Below are 13870 nucleotides of genomic sequence, written 5' to 3' on the forward strand. Positions count from 1 at the left end.
AGAGTGAGTACGAGAGAGAACCGGAGAGGAGTACAGTAGAGTTTGTGATCGCTGGTTTTGCAAAGCTCTCTCGTATGTCATTCGGGGGAACAGAGAAAAAAGGGTCAGAAGGGCAGACCGTTGAGGTTCCCGGGACGCGGCATTCGTTCCACACCGAGTCAACCTTCCTTTAAACTCCTGGTGACTCCTGGAGATCAGGTCAGATAAGAACCGTTTGTGACTTCAGAATCTTCACAGAACCTGAGGCAGGATATCGCTTCTTGACCTGCTGACCTCGCTCCCACTCAGCCCTCCCTTCTCGGTCCCCGTCCCATCCCAACCTTACACCCAGACTGGATTTAGGGAGTGCGCGGGAGGCAGGCGGGTGCCGCGGGGCGCCTGGCCCCTGCGTGTGGGCGGGCGCGGCGGTGGAGTGGACACTGGGGAACTGGAGCGCGGAGGGTGGCACGGGCGCTGGCGGCAGCAGCCCCGAGGGCGAGGAGGCCGGCTCGGGCTCCGGGTACGGGTACGGGTACGGGCCTGGAAATGGTGGGGCGGACAGGTACGACAGCGGCACCATGCTGAGCGCCCTGTGGGAAACGGAGGGTTTGCAGACGGTGGGCATCGTGCTGTTGGTGTGCGCTTCCATCAAGCTGCTGCACATGCTGGGACTCATCAACTTCTCAGAGGGTAAGACTAGTTAAACAAGGAAGGTGCGTGATGAAGGAGTTTTTTGATTGATTGATTGAAGAATTTATTAGAAGTTTGCAATAGAAAAAAAAAGTACAGTTTCATGACAGTACAAATCACTGGTACAAGGTCAACTAAAAGGAGATCCTAGAAAGCCGAGGCTTATTTCCACAGGAACCACACTTTAAGTATCTCATATAACATTGAAAGACAGACGGATAGAACATAGTACTTTATCTAGGATAATATCAGTTTCAAAAGCATAACATCAAATACAAAGGCAGAAAAAAGAAAAAGGGGGGGGGGGGGAGCATGGGGGCTTATTCTATTTGCAAGTCACGGGTAGCAGCTGTCTGAAGGTAGAGTAGAGAGAGATAGAGAGAGAGAGAGAGGGTAAACTGCAAGAGGAGGCAGCATGCCTCGCTGATAGAGGCAGATGCAATGTCTAGCCTCAAAACTGGTGTAATTGAAATTGCATTTCCAGTGTAAATGTAAACTGGGTCACCCTTTTGTGGCCAACGCTCTTTTGAAACTGAGATGAGGTTTCGGAAATGGAAGTTACAAACTTGAGTAGGTCACGTTACAAGAGTAAGCGGATGACTTATTGAATCTTATCTGCACTGTGCTATCTGGACTGGAATGGTCACTGCATTAGAAAAACTAACTGAATGTTTGTTCCAGAGAGTTGGGTTTGCTTTGGGAATATAATCGTATCTTATTCACATTAAAGTCCCCCCTTAGTTTTCCCATCCAAGGCTTTGACTGCAAGTCATAAATAAGGCAGCAATGAGATTCTATGAAGAGCTCTCTGTGGCCACTAAGTATTACTGATGATGATAGCGTGTTTACGATTGCGAAGTCTATTAAGAAACGGAGTTGGCAGGCTGTGTGTGTGTGTGTGTGTGTGTGTGTGTGTGTGTGTGTGTGTGTGTGTGTGTGTGTGTGTGTGTGTGTGTGTGTGTGTGTGTGTGTGTGTGTGTGTGTGTGTGTGTGTGTGTGTGTGTGTGTGTGTGTGTGTGTGTGTGTGTGACTGTGCGTGTGCGTGCATGTACTTACCATTCACATGTGTTGCCATGTCAAATCCTGGTTATGATGAAAACTTCAGAAGTACAAATGCATCATTATGTTGAAAGTGGAATCCCCTGTGTGCCTCAGTATGTGTGTGTTCAAGCATTGTGTTGTGTACAGTATGCATGCTTTTTTATTTGTATTTGTCTGCACGGATGTCCCTCGACTCTACCCTCTCTCACTCGGCTCAAAACTCGGTCATACGAGGTGTAAATTATGGACAGAGTGAGTACTACTCAGCACACGCATCTCTGTGACTGTGTGCACTGACTGCACTCACTCTAGGGAAAGCGTTCCCCATCATACGCTACTAAGTAAGGGCAGAGCCGGGTTCACCAGGCACAAAACGTGTCAGGCCCTAAATAAACTGTTTAGCTTGGCCCCACCACAATGGTCTCATTAAATAAAGTAGAGCAGCACAGTAAGCAGTTTGATGCCACGGCACTGTTTGGTAAACATCTTTTATCTCCTAATTAACATGATACATCAAGCGTCCCTGATGTCGTATTCCTAGTGGCACGGCTGTAAGTAAAATAGAAAAGTGATATGTTTATTAAGAGAGGGATGCAGTTGGAAAAAGCTGACCCGACCTATGGCGGGTGAAAGATGTTTACATGAGGTGCTGAAATCTTAGCGTCTCCTGGACTGGGCTGGTTGTGGCCCCTAAGAATCATTAGACGGTGTGCACTTTTAGAAACTGTACAGCATGTCTGGAACTTTGAGAGCACACCATGAAAACTGCTGCAGTTTCTGTGCATCTGTAAAAAAGCAGCAATTTGGAAATATTATGCCACCCCTCCCCAGGGGCGTCACAAGGGGGAGAAAAGTGGGACTGAGGGCCCATGGTGGAGGGGCCTTAATTATTTTATACTTTACCTATTGAAAAATAGCAGATATACAAGCTCACGGTGCAACACCGAGTGCCGCGCTGCGAGCTTGTAGATCTGCTATTTTTGAAAAAGTCGTGAAAATCTGTGCAAATATTTGAATATTTGTATTTTCTAAGCGAACATTTGTAACTCAAATTTTGCTTCTGGGTTCCTGGAACTAAATATTGTGAGATGAGGGTCCGTGGCCATTTTGGGGGTCCTTCACATGAAAAAGTTTGAGCACCACTGACATAGAAACATGGGTTTTTCAAAAAACCTTAGAAGGATTTGAAATTATTCAAAGACTTGCACAAATTTTCACGATTTTTCAAAGTGCCGCACTGCGAGCTTGTAGATCTGCTATTTTTCAATAGTTAAAGCACAAAATGTGAGTGGATCCTTGTACCCAGGGCCCAGAATTTGGTGCGACACCCCTAGCTGCAGTTTCTGTGCATCTGTAAAAAGCAGCAATTTGGAAATATTATGCCACCCCTCCCACTCTATCTCCGCTTGATGCGTATCTAACTATCCTATTATTGATCTGTCACCAGGGAGGGTGATAAAGACATCATAGCTGATTCGTTGAGTTGCCATTCATCGGCTGTGAGCCACGCCACGCGTCAGTCGAGTGCAATTACCTTCAACGTATCTGCAGTCATGTGCATGTGGTTCTCCCAGACAGCCACTCGATGAAGGAATTGATGTTTTTCATACTTTTCATGCTAAAGAATCTCAGCCACATTGATGAAACCATGTACCAGTAGTCACTAATAGCTCACTTCTCTACAACCCTTAGGGTATACTTGTGTACGTGCGTACATGTGCAAATGCAAGATATGCTTGCTTGTCAATACCTTTGACCCGTGTGCGCACATGATTGATGCCTCGCAGGTGAGCTCATAGTATTGAATCATCAAAGGAAAGTCAGTATACTGCTGCAAACTGACTCCATAGAGAGCAAACGCTGTGAACAACCTCTTGATGTATATTGTATTTGTTTGTACCTGTTTGACTTTATGCTAGTATAAACTTGCATCATCCTAGAAGATGTGCATGCATGCAGTCAGTGAGACCACAATAATAATATTAATAATAAGTATTTATGCTTTAAATAAAACTGAGGAAATAAAATACAAAAGGATCAGCAAGATAATAAAACAAAAACACAATAATGACAGTTTGCTCAGGAGGTAAAGTAGAATGGCCGTGTTGGAATCGGAAGGTTCACAGTTCAGTAAAATAAAATAATATAATAATAATAATAACCCCTAGCTGCTCCCGATGAGCAGGTTGGTGCCTTTCATGGCTTTCCTCTGACATTGGCGTGTGAATGTGTTTGACATTTTTTGCACATTGTACATGTAATGCACATTGTAAAGTGATTTGGAGAAAGGCGCTGTGGAAATGTACATCTTATGTATGAAATATAATTTGCACTGAGAAGAGAAATATAACATTAAGAAAATCAAACAATAAAATGTCAACATTTTACATAATGGAAAGGCCTTTCTATACATAGGGTTTGGGTTGGATGTTAAGGAAAGGCCTTTCTATACATAGGGTTTGGGTTGGAAGTACATTTTAAGAAGTGCTTTATCAAGCCTGAGCTCCTCAGGCAGGTCGATGAAGAATTGAGGAACCCTGACAGCAAAGGCACAGTTAGTCACCTTTTGTCTTCAGCCTGGACTCTGCAACAACCGGCAGGTCCCTGCCTCAGTACATAATTTCTTGTATAGTAAGGGGATTTTATAAGATATTTGACCAATCTGCGAAGTAAATCGTTACCAAGATATTTCTTCACCAATGTGTTTCTAAAGGTGTGTAATAATATGTCCTAAAAGGTTGAAATTCAACTCCCGGGGGAAACCTCATAAAAAAACGTATTTGTGTTTGTGTCCCATTAATTTACTATACAGGAAAAAAATACAAAAAATAAATATGCTTTAAGTAGCATGTGAGGGGTCAAACTAGGGGTTTTTCATGATGCTGAATCCATTGCAAGATTTTTTTTTTTGCATGAAACACATTCCTTGGGCTAAAAACGGACCCACAAAACGATGGTTTAGTGATGAATCATCACTTTTCACCGTTTTGTAGGGGCCATTTGTAGCCCACGGAATGTTTTTCGTGCAAAACAATGCTTGCAATGGATCCAGCATCTTGAAAAACCCCTAGTTTGACCCCTCACATGTTACTTTAAGCATATTTATTTTTTGTATTTATTTCCTGTATAGTAAAATTAATGGGACACAAACACGAATCATTTTTATGAGGTTTCCCCCCGGGAGTTGAATTTCAACCTTTTAGTGCATATTATTACACACCTTTAGAAACACATTGGTGAGGAAATTTCTTGGTAACGATTTACTTAAGATTTTCTTATGTTCCCCTTACTATAATGAGTTAATAGCTCAGAAATGTATTTAGGGGCCAGGACATGAAGTGCCTTACTGTAAGTAAACCGCAAAATCTTAAAATCAACGAGTATGTACTAGTCATTTGTAGCCCCATGAGATGACTGCAATGCTGAGGTTTGTCAATTCACATACTGTATGTGAATCACTTTCTTTGAGTCACACATACAGGTATTCCGGGGCTTGGCCGAGTCAGCCATTGTCTCTCCGGGTGGCTTTCACCATTGTAATTGCATTACAGAACGTACACGTTCCATTTTCTAGGTTTATTTTGTCATAGTGGAACATGTGGTGAAGTATTGTCGAGCAGGTAATTGCAACAACCTCTGATCTAGTGAAAAATTAAAAGGGGACCACCAAATATTCAAAACTCTCTGTGATTCTGCCAATAATCATATTATTTGAGTCTTTTCCAGCCCCCCTATTCGCTCATACTAGGACATGACGTATGTGTAGACAGAAGAATGCTACACAGTCAGAACGAGATTCATCTTCAGAATATTATTTCTTATTTTTTCCCTCATTTATGATTTCATGTTTCAGAAATATTACATGATAATTGCGTCAGACATCGTTTGTTGCCAGCTCTCTCAGTAGTTTAATTATAAATGTATTGGAACTGATTTCTGTTGGCTTATCTACTGTAGCTAACTATCCAATACCGCCCGAGGTTTGATTGCTGGGTTTGAAATGCATAGCACGCAATACGCATGTTCTGGTACAGCCTCCTCCTGGCTGTATGTAGCAAGCAATCAGCACACCCCGCTATACCGCCTTCTCTTGGCTGTAACATGTTCCTGGATCCTGCTTCCTCGTTGCTGGCTTCTGTGCACTTTATAGCTTAAAGCTGCAATCCAGAACTTATTTTAACCAATCTGTATAATGGTAGAGGATCTAAACTACTGTGGCACAAGTGGTTGTAGTTGGTCTCCCCTACCCACTCTTCCATTGAGAGTTTTAGACCCTGGTGTCGGATAGGACTACTAGTTGACAAGTAATACAGCCTAATAAAGCGCCATTCCCACCGTTTTCATAGCCAGTGTGAACACTGCCATTGACTTGACTTAGAACACTATTTTTAAACAATACTTTTAAAGTTATAGTTAGAGTGCTCAGAGTGAATGGCCCTTATAAAGCTGATTATTGCAGTAGAAGCAGTGAGCAGTAGAACATTTGTCTCTACCAGGTTCAGTAAGAATTAACAAGTACGGATTGCAGCTTTAATGAGATATTCACAGTTGTTGGATCTAAGGTGCTTCCAGGGGTGTCAATTGGGTATGGCTGCAGGGTATGCAGCTGCCATACCCTGGGTCCAGGTGGGAAAATAAAAGTTAGTTTTAAATATAGATCCATGAAGGTCTCTTTGTCTATCTGTTCTGGTTATTATGTTGTTAAATTACTAACTAATAACTACAAATGCAAAATGTAACAAAATGGTCACTTTAAAGCTATACTGTGTAAGTTGCTCAACTAGTGGTCTGTAGCAGTATAGCAAACCGCGGTTGCGTCTGCTTTTTTCGGCCGTTTTTCGCCGCGGACCGGGCCTTTAGACCACTGCGTCCGCCTCGCCTCGCCGAGATGCATCCATAGAGGTCTCTCGTGTCCCTCTACGAGCAGCGGTTGGGGAGTTACATGCTAGACTTCTAGACCAGCGTAAACAAAGCTGTTGAAGCAAGCTATTTCCTGAAGAGACGCAAGATGCACTGTAATTGGCCGGTAGTGTATCATCTGTGTATGATCCGCAATGTGATTGGCCAACGTATACACAACGTATACGGATGATGCAGATGACGTCATTTTTTCCGCGAAATCCGGACCCCGGCAAGGATCATAGAAAACATATAAAGAGAAGGCTTTAGAAGCTGAAAATAACGGAGTGGGTGTTCTAAAACTTTAGCGATTTAACAGTTAGGACAATTTTAAGATTTGTTTTATAAAAAAGTTACATGGTATAACTTTAACAAGGTATTATAATTATATTCTCCACACTTGTATTCTCCCCATCTTGACAGAATGGTATATTCCCAGGTTCCGCAGGTCAGCTGTACAGGTGCAATGCATTATTATTGTTAATTGTGGCACATTTACTAACATGCTAAGTTTAGCTGCACTTGAACAACCATTCCAGGCTGCCATATCCAGCCCAAGAAACCGTAGAAACCTGTGTCAGACATTGTGAAAATAGCCGATCTGCTATTTTCACAATAGAACCGTGTTATACAAATTGTAATGCCTCTTTTCCATGAGGACTCCCATCTTTGCCATACCCTAGCTTTTGCTGAACTGACGCCACTGGGTGCTTCCTGGCTGGTAGCTACTATAATTTTGATGTTTTGGGGCCTGTGCGTGGGAGCCATATACCACTGTTTTCAGTGACTAACTCGCCAGGCTGTCACAGCATTAAGATTTTAATAACAGTTAAGGGATATTATGTGGGTGTGGGTGGCAGAACAGTCTGCTGAATGTTGTTGTTTGGGAGACTCCGTGATAAATTAGATGTTTGGCCTTTGTCGAATCTGATTATCCGTGTCAGAGGCAGATTCAGCTGCTCTGCGGCATCCTGTAAGCAGCTTGCAAAGAAAGACGCATGATGATGCAAAAGCACCAACAAGTGTGCACCAACAGTTAAATATTAACTCAAATCTCTATAACCTCCCTCCACAAAATCACACACACACACGCACACACACGCGCGCGCGCACGCACGCACGCGCACACACACGCACATACTATTTCCTATCTATCGGAAACTCTCCCTCCAGTATATACAGTAGCTCGAGTTACAGTATAATAGCCGAGGGAGGGGTTCCGATAGGAGCTAATTATGTGCTTGATTTCACATGCATTTCTACATAGACATGAACCCCACTGTGCTATTGGTGCACAGTGATGAGTGAGGTCTCATAGGGGCCCACAGACTAATCAGTGTGTCAGAGGATGATAAATATTTCTCTGGTACCATCAGATAACACGCACACACACACACAGGCAGGGATACAAATGCCGTGTCAATTCAAACTTGTATGTTTGCGGAAAGAACATTTGAGAGTATCGTAGAGCCGATAACGATCTAACAGGGTCTATGTTGTCTCTGAGTGTGAGGATTTATGGCAATGCTACAGCGTTACTGACCAAGGTGAGGTTAGGCCGGTGTGAAATGTGAGATTAGACGCCAATTGTATCGCTTGATGGTCAAGCTCTCTCGCTTATTGGAATGCATTGTGGTCTCCATGATAATGAAAGGTGTCCCGTTTTGTGGCGAGTGTAATGCTTGGATGAAAAGAGGCAGAAACTTCACACCGCTTTTAAGCAAAGGATTTACTTTATTATAGCAACAACGTTTTGATCTCCCCCAAATATTAATATTATAATTGGGGGACAAAGGTTAAAAGATGCGGTGCCATGATTCCCCCCCCCCCTAAAACATGATGATCAGGTATTATGATTATACTAGGAGGAAGATTTTTTTCAAAAAAGTGTACAGAAAGTGTTAAAAATTGGGTTTTTATGTGGCCCCACCCACCAGTTCATTAAGTATGTTGTGTTGGGTGAATGGTAAAAGGGGAGGGGATGAGTTTATGATGTCATTAAATCTGTGTTTTTCGACTGGGCCTTTTGACTCAGAGGCTTTCAGCTTTCAGGAAGTAACCAAAAATACACAGGGAAGACAAATCTGCACCACACCTGGGGGTCTATTTGAGTAATGTTGACTCCATAGACACATACTGTACAAAACAGAACAATACAAAACTATGGCACCACCTCTTTAAAATTGATCAAACAGGTGTGCATCTTTCATACTGACCTGATAAAGATCCTGTGAGATCGAAACATTGTCGGCCTTTGCTTAAAACCGGTGTGCGGGTTAGGGTTTCGTCGATGTGCATGTTAATGCTTCGGAGTGTCCTGCTTGTTGCAGTTGTAGTCAGGCACAATCATTCATTGTGAGTACGACGGGACACCCCCACTTTCATAAAACCGAGATCTCATCCCCCCACCTTTTTGGCCGGGTGCTTTTTTTTTTTTTTTTTTTTCTCCCCTGCGCACACAAACGTAACCTCTCAGTGGCATGTAGGGGCTATTTGGCTACTATTTTCCAGGACAATTTCAAAATAAACATGTTGAATGATCGATTGTATAGATGAAAAAAATAAAATAAAGACTCTTGTTTTGAAATGCGCTTCTGTTCAGAGAGGAAATGGCTTTCATAGGACGTCCCTTTAACGGTCGTCCACTCTGTCGTCAGTGCGTATCTGGACTCGTGGTGAAATTAACAACACAGGCATAACTTAAAGGAATATAAACAGAACACCAAGACAAGACCATGTAGGCTATAAAGGCATTAAACATCGTCCTGCTCGTCTCATCGTCACTCAGTCAGGCAGCAATTGGTGAGTCTGTGGCTGTGGCTATATTAGAGTTTGAGTAATGATGGATGCTATGCTGCTGCTGCTGGCTAACACTGTTTGGGCTAGCGTTGTGGACACATTGTATGGGTCCTGAAAATAGCAGATCTAGAAATTCACAACGCAGCGCGAAGCAACTCGTTGTGAGCTTGTAGATCGGCTATTTTCACATCTACTTGTTTGGGTTTAGTTTCTCTTGGTTCACGGGCTAAAACGTTTGGGAAGCAATACCATCATGCTTGCTGTAGTAGACAGAGTGGTGTAAAATTAAGTAGATTAACTGAAAAGCTTTTGGAACTGAATGATTATATGATACTGGTGTTGTCTGTCTGTTGGAGTGTTGGTACCAAGAATTCCATCTACTATAGACTATCTTGCTGGCTGGTGCATGTGGAGAGAGGCAAAGGGAAAGTGTTGTGTGCCGTTCCCGATTGTTTAGCAAAAAAATAAACCGCGGAAACCTTTATTGTTTATGTCGGACTTCTGCGTTGTTTGCGGCATGAGTTTCGGTGCTATAATCAAATGGTTTGCGGATTCTGAATCACAAGAATCTTAGCTTTAAAATGGTATACAGCTTGCAAAGAAATAAACCAATAAAACGCGATCAAATCCGTGAAAAAACGCCATTTTTCGCGCGCGCGCATGAGCCCCCCCCCATGTCAACCCCCCCACTCTGTAAGAGGCTATAACGCCCCTGGTTGTAGTGGCATTTTTTTTCCAGAAGAAGAGTGTTGTAGCCAGGGTTTGATTTGCGTGTGAAAATGTTGACAATGTCCGCAAATAGGAATGCCAGGGTTAATGTAGTTAAGCCCAAGTATATTATTAAATTGTGTTGTTATCAGACATAAATATCAAATATTAGACAGTCTACCTTTCCCAAAAGAAAATGGATGAAATTCATTCAGTCTGGCCAGATGCAGGGATAAAACATATCCCCATAAAACATATCCCCATCCCGATAAAAAAAGAGAATGGCCAGAGGGGAATAAGAAAAAGCAGAGACTTCTGATATATCTCCCAATAAATGGAACTCCTGGCTGTAACTACAGATGCATTACTATGACATAATGGTACCAAGCATCTGTTCTGTCCATGTGGGGATTGTATTGGTAGGAGGTGAACCCATTTCACCCGACCGTAGGAGGGACATATGTGACTGAGGCTGGAGAAAAGGTCCATATGTAGGCAATAGTGAAGTCCAGCAAATTAACAAAATAGGTTTGATTTTGGATTTTTGGTGTTTATCCATTTATGTTTCCATATTGTCTAAGAGTGTATGTTTGAGAACCTTCTCATTGCAACAGATATCCATTTTAGAATCATAAAATAGCTTAAATTATTTTGTTAACAGAGCTGCCAGTAGTGTGACAACCTTTGAGAGTCCTTTACTCAGATTCTTGGTTTGAGGTTTAACAACATTCAAATAAGCATATCTTCGTCAAATATATTTTTCAATGATTCAGATTTCAATGAATGACACATCATTTGAAAGCTTATATTCTGTACTTTCATGATCTGCAAAAAAGCTGAAAAAAGACCAATGCAGACATAAGGACCTTTTCTCCAGCCTCGGTCACATATTATCCCCTGTTGTCCCATGCTCGGTCAAATTGAAACCTGATTGGTTACTTTCTCCCCGGGACAAGAAACAACCAATTTGATTGATTGACACGGCAGTTAAGCAAACGTGCTGGTATCTGCACCAAAGGCAAGATGATCCTCTGATGTCTGTACTCTGTAGCAGGGTTTCCCAAAGTGGATGCGGTACCCAAGGGTGCCGTGATACAGATCCAGGGGTGCCGCAAAATAATTTGATAATACAAGCTCACCACGCGTCACAAAACGTGACGCGTGGTGAGCTTGTAGATCGGCTATTTTTTGGTGAATCTTCCCCCCAGAATATGGATGCTGGGGTTCAAGTTGTTAAACATCAAGTATAAGTTATAGGCTACATAAGTTATTTTCAGTCAGTTCTGATGGAAACAGATATTTCTCTGTGGCATATTAGCCTTACGTAACTCCGGTGGAAAGATGTGCATATTTAAAGGAGCTATAGTCAACTTTTTCTTGAAAAACGGATGCTAAAATAAAAATAATGTTTCGAAAATATTTTATAAAAAAAATAAGCTTCATATATGTGTTTCAATTAAAAAATGACCACAAAAAGCGGAAAAATAAAGATAAAATAATCATTTTGGACCTTTGTTTACATTTACGGGCCCTGTAAATGTAAACAAAGGACCAAAATGATTATTTTATCATTATTTTTCCGCTTTTTGTGGTCATTTTTTAATTGAAACACATATATGAAGCTTATTTTTTTATAAAATATTTTCGAAACATTATTTTTATTTTAGCATCCGTTTTTCAAGAAAAAGTTGACTATAGCTCCTTTAAGTAGCGTAATATGATGTAAGATTCTCAGAGGTGCCGTGGATGAAAAAGTTATTTACAGGGGTGCCCAGAGTCCAAAAAAGTTTGAAAGCCCCTGCTCTGTAGCACCGGTAGTGTGTTTGATTATCAATGAAGCCTGAAACAGCAGCCAGAGTCATCGCAGGACTTTGAGGATCACTAGAGGGCAAAAGAGCGCCTGGCGGATCAAAAATGTATAATAATGAATAAAACATGATTTCCGATAACAGTATTCCTCTGTAATGTACAAACTCAACACTGCCCTTTGATTTATTTTTTATTGCATCATTTCTATGAATAATCTCTCAAATGATGCTATTCAGATGCTATTCAGACGCGGTTTCAGACGCACATTATTACATTAGAGATGAAGCAGGCCTTGGAGGTTTTTTGTTTGTTTTTTAGTTTCGGACTAATGAACCTTCGGACTTATGGGCAGTCCCCGGGGCTTCAACAATTTTCAGGCCAAGGACTCCCTTTAGCTGAGAGAAATTGAAGCAGGGACCTGCAAAAAATGTGTTGCAGATTAAACCTTTTCCTAGGCTTCATAGATCGCTTCATGGACTTTTTGGACAGCACTGTCGAGCATTGTGTTGGATACGTGTTAATGTGTAATTTCAGATATTTAACCATTAACCGTCGGTCTGTTCTTCTTTCCCTCTACACCAAACAAAACCGCTTTCCCGAAAATAGACGATCTACAAGTTCACAACGCCTCATAGTGCGAGGCATTGTGAGCTTGTAGATCTGCTATTTTTGGCTAAAGTTCTCCTCAGAATAGGGATGCTAGGATTCAAGTGGTTAATGCAAAATGAATCCTATCGTACAAAGATTTTCATCTTGTTGTTCAGGTTTAGATTAATCATAAAGGTTATGTTGTATTGCAGGTTAGGCTAGCACACTTTAATAGAATAATAAGTAGCCTATATTTAATCTGACATTTGTGTCCTGGGTGTAGTTCTGTAGTATAAATCACATTGTGAATAAGTTTATGGGCTAGCATTTATGGAGTTAGATGGCTATCAAATTGGAGCCATTGATGTTTATCACCTTTTCATTGTTCATGACACATTTTCAGCCAGGTTGGTTTTTTGAATTGAGGCAATTCATCACCTCTCTTTCTCCCCAAATTACATGGGTAATATCCGATGAAAAAAGTAGTTCACAGGATCCTATACCACCAGGCAATTGTAATTTAATAGCAGTAACTTTGGGTGATGGCTTGTGTCGTACATTTTGTCATGAGAAATTATGGTGTCGATGGAAACTCTATTCACAATTTTTAAATCTGTGAAACAGATTACATTAAACACGTTACATTGTCCTGAGACATTCAGGCGACCTAGGTCACCTATTTGCCGATTGGCTGTCGCATGTCACATGGTAACCAAGCTAGTGTCATGATTGGGAGCGGCCAGAGCAGTATAATCAGAGAGTGGTGTCACCGCGGACACGCAACTCTCCATTCTAGGGCTCTGGGAGCGGCCTTGCGCTGTTCTTCTTCTCGAGTTTGGAAAAAAAGGATCCGATCCGTTTGTCACATTGTTATGATCGTAAAACTATCTAGTTTTAACGTTCAGAACGTTTTCTTTTTGAACAATAAAAACATTGACAGCCAGGGGGAAAAAAATCCATGAAGGACACGGAATGCAATCGTTCACTCGCCGTTGGAAAATTGACATATATTAATTAGACTATTCTGGATGTGTGGCTAACGGCTAACGCTAACGTTAGCTAGCGCTAGCTGCAGGCTAACGCTAGCTAGCGCTAGCTGCAGGCTAACGCAGACATGTTATACACAATTACTCATGGAATAAAACGGCGACCCAACTCGGAATGCAATCGTTCACTCGCCGTTGGAAAATTGACTTAGACTATTCTGGATGTGTGGCTAACGGCTAACGCTAACGTTAGCTAGCGCTAGCTGCAGGCTAACGCTAGCTAGCGCTAGCTGCAGGCTAACGCACGAGTCACGGTGTGTAATACATTCACTTCAACCTCGTGTTGAGCAGTTAAACCTATTTGCTACGTA

The 13870-nt window shown here is 41.9% G+C and overlaps 1 protein-coding gene across 1 annotated transcript in view; it reads left to right on the plus strand.

Moving 5' to 3' along the window:
• Positions 1 to 557: 557 nt before the first annotated feature.
• Positions 558 to 13870, plus strand: part of kcnip4a (potassium voltage-gated channel interacting protein 4a) — a gene marked incomplete at both ends in the record, with an annotated part of 55926 nt that continues 42613 nt past the window's right edge. The window contains one exon of the mRNA XM_080741883.1: positions 558 to 669. Within this exon, the coding sequence (XP_080598009.1) occupies positions 558 to 669 (112 nt within the window). The remainder of the gene's footprint in view (positions 670 to 13870) is intronic.

The sequence above is a fragment of the Nannobrachium achirus genome, assembly GCF_963921795.1.
Source record: "Nannobrachium achirus genome assembly, chromosome: 14".
In the NCBI taxonomy this organism is placed as follows: Eukaryota; Metazoa; Chordata; class Actinopteri; order Myctophiformes; family Myctophidae; genus Nannobrachium; species Nannobrachium achirus.